Genomic DNA, 9,429 nt, shown 5'->3' with positions numbered 1-9,429 from the left:
ACGAGGCAGCCCTTGCCCCAGCTCTTGCTCACCTTCCTCCCTTCCTGCTTCCGGCCTCCCAGCATGCAGGCCCAGCTGGGAGCAGGGTTCCCGGCCCCCACAGCCATGGGGCGCCAAGGTTCTAGGGGGCAGGGGTTAGGGGGCAGGGCTACAAGCAGGCAGGTGCGGGGCGAGGAGGGAGGGAGGCAGATGGTGATGAAGGAGAAACTTAAAGGATCTTCATTTCATAAATACATTTTTTTTCGTTTTCAATGAAAAAGCTACAATTAGAAAAATGCCTGGGGGGTGGGGCCAGGCTGGGCTTCCTGGGGGAGAGGACAGACGGTTCTCAGTCCTGGACTACAGCCCTCTGTGCCTTCCAGGGAGGGGACGCTTGTCCTGCTACGATCTACCCCCTCCTGCCCACCGTCCCCCCCGCCCCGTGCTGGGGACCTGGTGTAGGATACATGGGCAGCCGTCACCGAGCCACGGTGGCTAGGGACAGTCCCAGAACCACTGCGCTGTGGCCAGAGAGGTTCGGTTCATGGCCTCGCTGGCTGCCGGCCCGGCTCCACCTCGGAGCTGCGGCCCCTCGGCACAGCGGGCTCATGGGACTGAGAAACGAATCGGCTGGCCCGGGCCGAGGCTCCCAGACAGAATATTTACAGTGAGGTGCTGGATAAAACTCCAGCTCCTCCAGGGGTCCCCCGGGGAGGGGAGGCAGACGGGTGGGGATGGTCCCTCACTTGGGCAGCCCGTTCTTCATGCCCAGCTGTTCCTTGAGGGCCTGCAGCTGGCCCAGACTGATGTTGCTGCCGCCACAGACAATGACCACGATGGAGGACAGCGGGGCCCGGAGCTTGCCTTCTCCTTGCAGCTTCTGAATCACGCGGCTGTACACGGCGGCCAGGGCTGCCCCACAGGCGGGCTCCACCAGGATCTTCTCGTCATCTGTGGAGGAGGGAGTGATGAGGGTGGGGCCTGGGGGCAGGGTGCGGGGTGCTGTTGGGCCATAGGAAAAGCCTGAGGCTGTGAGCTGCTGCGCTCTCGGACCTGGCCACAGACTCCGGTCCCAGGCCAAACCTCCCCTCACTGCCCCAGCTTGGCCTTCCAAGTCCGCATCACGACTAGGTTTCATTATGAGTGAGGGCACTGGTAAAATGGTTGTAACTGCCTCATCCCTATGTGGAGAAGGCTTGAGTCATCATCTGAGCAAGACAGCCGTGTTTGATGTGCACACTGGGTGCTAATACAGATTAAGTGGCAGTGTGAGTGCTTGCCGTGTGTGTGTGTGTGTGTGCGCTTGCACACATATACATGTGTCATCCCTGACCTAGACTGAACCCAGAAGGAAACCAGTCTACTTACAGACCCATTTCTGAAGCTGGGCTTGAGGCCCATACTTTCCCTTTTCACCAGGGCTATCAGGAAGCTCAAAGTTCGCATTTTAAAATATTTAATTGCTATTCCCTGCTGTCATGGTTATCAAACTTACTTCTTCACTTGTGGCTTTGGTCTTTCTACTTCTATAACTGCACTGTATTACCTTTCACAAGTGGGAAGTTCTAGGAAGGGGTGGGAGATCGGGGTGGGAGACAGGACTGTCGGGAAAATTTGCAGGGAATGGGATCTCTTAGGATGCCACGGGGATAGCCAGTTAGTTCCTGAGCTAGCAGATCAGGTCTTGAAAGGACGCAGCACATACCCACGAACTTCTCAATGGCAGCCACAGCCTCCTGGTCCGAGATGACTTCAGAGAAGATGGGGTGTTCCTGAAATAGCTTCAGGGCCTGAGCCCCCACGGTCTTCACACACAGGGCCTTGGCCACACTGGGAGAGATGGGGATGGAGAAAAGGAGGGGAATGGGGGAAACAGGAGGGAGGAGGGAGGCAGAGATTGGGATGAGGAGGGATAGAAAGAGTAAGACGGATTTGAGAGAGAGCAGGAAAAGCGGGGTCCGTGGGCAGGCTCCCCAACAGTGAAGTCTTTTCTAATAAAGCACAGAGGCTTGACTGGGGGTAAATAGCATATTGTGCTCAACACCCACTGAGGAACAAACGCCAGAGAGACCGCCTTGTGGTTCCTTGAAAGGGGCTCTGCGCGCCCAGGTCTGGCCCTATCCTTCAGGGCTCAGGATTAAGGCCACCTCCTCAAAGGGTCCTCCCCATGATGCAGGCATAGTGACAATTTCTTGCACAAGTATTAAGTGCCAAGGATTTTGCAGGCATTATTTAATTCTCACAACCATTTTTGCTATTCATTGGTTTGATTTTAATGGGAGAGGAAATCCAGGCAGAGAGTGTGCCGGTCACTTGCCCAAAGTTATGTGCCTAGGCAGTGGTGGTGGGAGCAATTCAAGCAGGATCCTTGTACCTCCAGGACCTGCACTCATCATCAGTGCGTTCACTTTCTCCCTGCTCCCTGGAGTCATCACTTTCTATTCCCATCTTGCCCAGGAGCACCTGGGGCTTGAACCACCTTAGTCCTAAGCCTGGCATAGCTCACAGTAGGCACTCGACAATTAATTCCTCAATCCTAACAGTGCAGGATCAGAGCCCAACGTGGTAGCTCCCGGGTGCCAGGCTCAGGAATCCAGAATTTTGGGCGCAGTATTCCCTCTCTGTGGTAAGGACGTATCTACCCAATATCTATTCTAGCTGCACACGTGGAGACCTGGTAAGAAGATATTTCCCAGCCTCCCTTGCAGTAGCTGTGGCCATGTGACTAAGTTCTGGCCAATGAGAGGTAACTGGGAGTACTGTGTCTGTCTTTAAAGGGAAGGGGCATCACTTCTGCCCTCCCTTTCTCCTGACAGATGGAGCGTGGGTGTGATAGTCGGCACTTAAGCAGCTATTTTGGGCCATAGGGCTATATGATAAGGATGATGGAGAACAAACTCAAGGGACCTGTGCCCTGGCTTCTTGGAGCCCCTGGACTGCCTACCTGTAGACACTTTTTTTTTCATTTTATGTAAGAGATGAAGTAAAGTTCAATCTGGTTTAAGACACTGTTATTTGGGGCTCCTATATAATGCGACAAACCTAATCCTAATTAAATACCATCTGTCAAAGGTTGGGGGCTGGGATATGGACTTGGGAGCAGGGGCTGTGTTATTTACTACTCTGGCCTAGGATTGGCAGTGCTTGCATATAGGAGGGGCCCAGTAAATGATTAGCAAATGAATGAGGTGTGCAAAACCCTGCCACAGGGCAGTCAATACATGCTTAATATTGGACTCTTCGTGTGAGAAAGCATGACGTTCACAGTAGTGAGTCACACAGACTCAGGTCCAGTCCCAGCAGTACCACTCGTGGCTGTGTGACTTTGGGCAAGTGACCAGAGCCTCGGTTTCCTCATCTGTAAAATGGGACTGACATGGGAGGGTCTACCTCGCAGCCAGCCCTGAGGTGGGCTCCCCAAGGCTCATGAATAGCTAATGGAGGCAGCCCTGCCGCTCACCTGGTAACCTGGGGCAGGGAGACGAGCTTGCCGGCAGTGGTGGCAGTGTGGAAGCTGTGGGCTCCGACGGTCTCCATGGCGATGATAGGCACGTCCCCCCAGCCCACCTCCTGCAGCCCCTGGACCACTCCGCACAGCAGGCCCCCGCCACCCACCGACAGCGCGATGGCCCCTGGCTTGGCGCTCAGCGTCTCCTTCAGCTCCCTCACGATGGAAGTGTGGCCTTCCCTGGAGGATGGGGGGGGGGGAGTTAAGGCTGGGCTCCCTGGAGATCCCACACAGGGGCCCTAGAGATGCCCCTTGTCCTCATCTCAGGCAGCCGAGGGGCTTTGGGCTAGTCACCCCCTCCCCAGCTCCTCCCTGATTTCCAGCCGCCAGCATCCCCATGCCCACGCAACAGCTTCCTCTGGCTACTGGAGCTGCCTGCAAATGTAGGAGGAGATGACAGCCCCGGAGAGCGGCCTTCAGCCAATGCCTGTGGCCACCCGGAATGGTGGCAGTGGTGTATAAGCTCCCAGCACCCTCTTCCACACAAGCTGGATCACTCTGGTTTGGGTTCCACACTGGCTCCCAGGGGTCCCCCTGATGGAGTAAGCTCTGGCCATCCACCGAGGTCTGCCTGCCCCTGAGAACCCTTTATCCGCTCTCTTCTGGCCTTGGCTCCCTGCCCCCTTCTCTGTTGCGTCATTCTCCAGGTAAACTGCTTTCCCTGAAATCTTTGTCTTGGCGTCAGCTTTCTGGGGACCTGGCTGCAGGTACGTGTGCATCTGAGCTCATACGTGCCCTCATGGCCGCAGGGAACGGGCACTGGCAACTGTGCGTGTGCACCTGCTCTCGTGCCCGTTGGCATGCCCAGCACATACAACTGCTGTGCCCGTGGGGCGATGACATGCATTGTGGCAAGTGCCCACCCAGTGCTATGGGAGATGGACCCCACCTGCGCCGGGGGACTCTGGGCTCCACATACCAGATGAGGGGGTCATCAAAGGGAGGAATGTAGACCCAGCCTGGGTTGTTCTTTGCCAGGGCCTTGGCCAGCTCGAAGGCCTCATCCAACGTCTGCAAGACCACAGCAGAGGTCGGAGGGGGTGAGGGGCTCGGGGATCCTGCCCTGCCACCAGACGCCCTCCGCGGCCCCTGCCCTGGGTTGGTACTCACCTCACCTACCACCTTGACTATGGCACCCTCATTCTTGAGCCGCTCGATGGTGAGGGCAGGTGTGGTGCTGGGCACCACGATGGTGGCGGGGATCCCCAGCTTCCTGGCAGCATAGGCGGCTGCCAAGCCCGCGTTGCCCGCTGCCAGGGACGGGGGGTGGAGAGTGTGTCAGGGCAGGAGGGCCTGGGAGCCCGAAGGGGACCGCTCATCTCCAACCTCGGGACTCTGAACACCTCCCTGAGGGACTACTTGCCTCCCCCTGGAATTCCAAACTGGGGCTACTGGGGATGTTTGTCCTGGCTCGTTGCTCAGGTAACCAGGGCCCAGAGAGGTAGAGCGCCTAGCCCAGGGACACACAGCAGGGCACAGGAGGAGGCAGGCAGACCACTTACCCGAGGAGCAGACGAAATGTTCACAGCCTTGCTCAGCCCACTGTAGAGACAAGGTGGGGAGGGTGAGGCCCTCCTCCCAGTCTTCCCCTGGGCTCTCCCCGCCACACCTGGAGTGCTTCCCAGTGATTCCAGTATACACTGGCCTCTCCTTCCTTCACACAGATTTTGCGCTGCCCTAGCCTCTCAGATGACATCACTTCTCCCAAAGAGACTGGCTCAGGGAAGTGTTGCAGGGGTGGACAGTGGGGGAAGCAGGCAAATGACAGCTCTGGGATCAGTCCACGAGGAGACCCTCCGGGGTGGGCACTCCTTCTCTAGAGGGAGTGCTACTAGCAGATACTGGAGCATTGTGGGAGTCAGCACACCACGCTGGCCTGGCCCCGCTGAGGAAAAAGGACCAGCCACCCCCGCTCCAAAGATGCAGAGCCCCGCCCGTACATTCTTGCACAGGTGTCCAATGCCGCGGATCTTGAAGGAGCCTGAAGGTTGGGCACTGTCCATCTTGAGGTAGACACTGGTGCCTGCCACTTTGGACAGGGACATGCTGTCACGGATGGGGGTCTTGACGTGCAGGGGCTCTCCAGACGTCATCGCTGGGAGGAAGAAAGGACACCCAGAGGGTCAGGAGAGCTGGCCATGGTGCTGGCCGCTGCCATGTAGCCCTCAGCATGCCTGCGAGTGACCCCTCCCCTTGCTTCCCATGAGGCTGAGGGAAGAGCCCAGATGAGGAGCATCCTGGAGACCTGAATTCAAATCCCAGCTGAGCTGCCTACTCACCAGGGGACATCATGCAAGCAATCCTGCCTCAGCCTCAGCTGCCTCATCTGTAAAATGGGGACAAGGACCCCCCCCCCCCACCACACACACACACAAAACACGCTGGGAAGCTGTGAACTTCAGAAATAACACTCAGACCTTGGACATTTCAAGGGACATGAGATGAAGATGGATTTATAGGTGCTGAGTCAGAGTGAGTTTCAAAGATGGTTCAGTGCTAAAAGGGGCAGGATAGCAGGTGTAGTCTATTTGTGCAAAAACATGGGGACACACACACACACACACACAAAATCCATAAGCTTTTATGTGCTAGAACATCTTGGGAAATATGCAAGAAACTCATGAGTGCGAGGGGCTTCTGTGGAGAGGGCTGGCACTCAGCATCCCTTTTGTGCTTTTTGAATGTTTTATTGTGCATAGGAAATACCTATTTAAATGCATGTATTTTTTTCATACTGACCTTCTGAAAGCCCCATCCCCAGTTAGAGTAGACTTTTTATAATTATTATTTTATTATGTAATAATCATTTCTAAAGTGATTACCATGTGCCACACACTGTTTTAAGCTTTATAGATATTAATGCATGTAATCCTTTTAATAATCTATAGATATTAATGCATGTAATCCTTTTAATAATCGCAGGAGGTGCGTTATTAGTCCATTCTGATAAGAAAAAAGTCTCAGATTGTGTTTCCCAGAATGACCACTGCAAAGCTCTTCCCATCCCACACACATCTCTTATGATGTGACACAGATGCTTTTCCCAGTGAGAGGTGGGGTCTGTGCTTCCTGCTCAGGGACGCTGGAGGAGGAGCTGGCCTGTGGCTCTAGGTGGAAGGGACACTCTGTGGCCTCCAAGCATCGCAGTGTGGATGAATATTTAACAACAGACTCCGCAAAGAAAAATCAAGCCCTGATTTGCTGTGTGCGCATTTCTGTGCTGTACATGACCTTCCCCAAGGCCACTTTCAAGCTACCAACATGACATCACTGAGCGTGGAGCTGGGAAGAGATGGCACGGTCTGCTCTCTGGAGCCCAAGTGGGCCGGCTCCACTCCAGCCCCCCTCCCAAGGCGAGGTCATAGAAGGGGACACAGCCTCCGCCTGGCTGTCTCTCTCCGGCAGCTCCGTCTCCAACCCCAGCTGCCATGATGGGAGTAAGACCAGGCCTCACGCAGAGGGCACATGTAGATACTCTACCTGACAGCGGATGGCCAGTATCTCCTGTCAGACATGGGAGGTGACCTTGAGACATCAGCTACCATCACACATCACAGGGCAGATGTCTGAGAGACCCTAGTGAGAACTGCCTGCTGAACCCAGTTAAGCCCCAGAGCCACGACAGACAGCGATACAATGATTGCTCTTGCTTTAGGTCCCTACACCTTGGGGCGGTTTGTCACTCTAGCCACAGCTACTAGAATATTAATGTGACTTGCCCAAGGCCACACAGCTTGGGGGATGGGGGAGGCAGGATTTGAATTTAGATAGCCTAGCACAGGAGCTAGGTTCTCTCCAGGACCATGGGCGTGGCTCAGACCTCCTGGTCTGACCAGCTCCAGGTGATCGAGAATCTGATGTAGCCCAGAGTCTGGCCAAAGACGTGCAGCCCTTTTTCCTCCTCTTCTCCTGGATTCTCCCCAACTTGGGCTGAGCCAGATTTTGATCAGCAGGTGGTTGGGTGAGTAGCCTATCTGGTCCCCACCCCACAACGTCCTCCCTCATGCTAGAAGGCCAAGCAAAGATGGCTGTCTCTCTCCACGCACCACCCCCCCATTTCCAATGACACCACCTGGGACAGCCCTAGGCTTGGCCACCAGCCCTTCCAGACTGAGCTAGATACACCTGGGTAGAAGACAAGTGAGGGATGGGGTTCCTGACCACCCCACAAGCCTTAGCACCCCCAAACAGGGATAGCTCATGTCTGTCTGAATTAACTAACATTCAGGGCCTGGGAGGGGGTGTTCTCCTCTAGATCTCTTGAGCCAAAGCCAAGAACTAGAGGCACTCCTTTATAGGAACATCCCGTATCATTTTGAATTAACTTTAACTAGCCTCCTGGAGGTTCTCCCCGAAACAATGGCACCCCCGTTCTGGCTCAGTGGACCTTGTGCACCTTGCCAAGCCCTGGCCTCAGGACGCTCTCCTGGTTGGGAGTGGGAAGGATGCCCCACAAGACCCCTTTCAGGTAGATTTGGGAAGTCTTCTCCCCCACCTGTGGCTGGCTGCCTTCAGGTGAGGGGCAGAGACCCCCTCCTTCTAGTACTCCTTCTAGTACAACATCTTGAAGTTGTGCCGAACGTGGAGGAGCGCGGCCACTGGAAGCTGCAGTCTGCCTTCGTGTCCCCTCTAGGTCAGAACTCACTCCCCTCTCACTCGGCTCAAAGCAAGAGTTCAATAAAAACGAACTATTATTATATCTGCCTGGACATTTTAAGTGCATGCTCATTTCATCTTTACAACAACCTTACGAGGAAGGGGCTGTTATTATCCCCATTTTAGAGATGAGAACACTGAGGCCCAGAGCTAGATGCCGACCCAGCCAGTCTGGCTTCAGAACATGGGTTTTTATGCTCAAATGACTCTATCTCCTCTTTCCCAGGAACCTCTTCCCCCTGCCCCTGGCCACAGGCACTCCAGATTGCAAGTGGGGGAGGAGCGGGTACTTACCTGCCCAAGGTGGTGGAGCTGGGCGGCCGGGACGGAGGGAGTAGTCGGGGAAGGGTTGGCCTGGAGACGGTCTAGATGGAAAGGCTGGGTAGAGAGTCCTCAGAGAGATGGAGGGTAGATGGACAGGTGGAATGTCTCCGAAATTGTCCCAGGGGCTACGGATCTGGAGCTTTGGTCCCGGGCTTTATTCCCAGGGCGCCTCCGGGCAGCCAATGAGGGCCCAGGGATGGCCACGCCCCCCGCCAAGCCCCGCCCCTGGCCCGCTGCCCTGGGGCTTCCAGGAGGCGAGGGGGAAGCTGGCTGAGCTTCTGCTGGCAGCTTCCTCCTGGCTCTCCCCCATTCGCCCCTTCCCTTCCCATTCTCAGCTTCTTCACTCGCTGGAGGGAACAGCACCTGCTTCCCAAGGCTGTTCCCAAGGGCTTGCAGGAGGGTAGCCTGAGATCCTGCACTTCCCAGCCCTAGCGTGTGTTTGGCACATAGTAGGCACCCAGGAAACACACCACGGGAGGAAGGGGTACTCTTATCCTCATTTTCAAGAAAGAGAAGCTGAGACCCAGAGAGTAAGAGATGAGCAGGCATTTGAACCCAGGCTGCCTGCTATAATGTAAATGGCCTTTCCCTGTCGTCCCTTATGACTTGTCCTGAAGGAGCAGATGGCTTTATGGGTATGACCCAGGCGGCTCAGGGTTCAAATCCTGGCTCTGCCATTTACCAGCCGTGTGGCCCGGGGCAGGTCAGTTTGCATCCCTGAGCCTCCCTTTGCCCATCTGTAAAATGGGGATGAAAATGGAGCGTCCTTCCTTAGATGAGATGACATAACAATGTTATGTGTAGGTATGGGGCCTGGACCCGAGTGTTGAGTGTTAGCAGCCGTCATCATCATCTTCATCATCACATGCACCTGAACTCACTCCCCGCCCCATGCCAAGCCTCCTGCCTGTCCCTGGCTTTGTGCAGGGGTCTGTCTGGATGTCCACAGGGGTGGTGTGTCC

The 9,429-nt window shown here is 55.5% G+C and overlaps 1 protein-coding gene across 1 annotated transcript; it reads right to left on the bottom strand.

Annotated features, from left to right (window-relative positions):
- Nucleotides 1–225: 225 nt before the first annotated feature.
- SDS (serine dehydratase) lies at nucleotides 226–8,622 on the bottom strand. Its single transcript, XM_059139302.1, has 8 exons — nucleotides 8,438–8,622; nucleotides 5,428–5,582; nucleotides 4,990–5,029; nucleotides 4,598–4,737; nucleotides 4,407–4,498; nucleotides 3,440–3,667; nucleotides 1,685–1,809; nucleotides 226–930 (listed from the first exon to the last, which is right to left on the bottom strand). The coding sequence occupies exons 2-8, from the start codon at nucleotides 5,578–5,580 to the stop codon at nucleotides 722–724; spliced, it is 987 nt and encodes a 328-aa protein (XP_058995285.1). The 5' UTR covers nucleotides 5,581–5,582; nucleotides 8,438–8,622; the 3' UTR covers nucleotides 226–721.
- Between the last annotated feature and the right edge of the window lie 807 nt (nucleotides 8,623–9,429).

This window comes from Mustela lutreola, chromosome 11, assembly GCF_030435805.1.
Source record: "Mustela lutreola isolate mMusLut2 chromosome 11, mMusLut2.pri, whole genome shotgun sequence".
In the NCBI taxonomy this organism is placed as follows: domain Eukaryota; kingdom Metazoa; phylum Chordata; class Mammalia; order Carnivora; family Mustelidae; genus Mustela; species Mustela lutreola.
The sequence above is the reverse complement of the archived record's forward strand: the minus strand, read 5'-3'. Positions and strand labels throughout refer to the sequence as shown.

What these genes read in the sequence shown, in the direction of transcription:
- SDS (XM_059139302.1), bottom strand. Translation starts at nt 5,580, where the DNA reads ATGACGTCTGGAGAGCCCCTGCACGTCAAGACCCCCATCCGTGACAGC. An exon ending in ACATTTCGTCTGCTCCTCGG is followed by an intron (nt 4,738 to 4,989) that starts GTAAGTGGTCTG and finishes CGTCCCTGGCAG; the next exon opens with CGGGCAACGCGGGCTTGGCA. An exon ending in TAGTCAAGGTGGTAGGTGAG is followed by an intron (nt 4,499 to 4,597) that starts GTGAGTACCAAC and finishes GTGGTCTTGCAG; the next exon opens with ACGTTGGATGAGGCCTTCGA.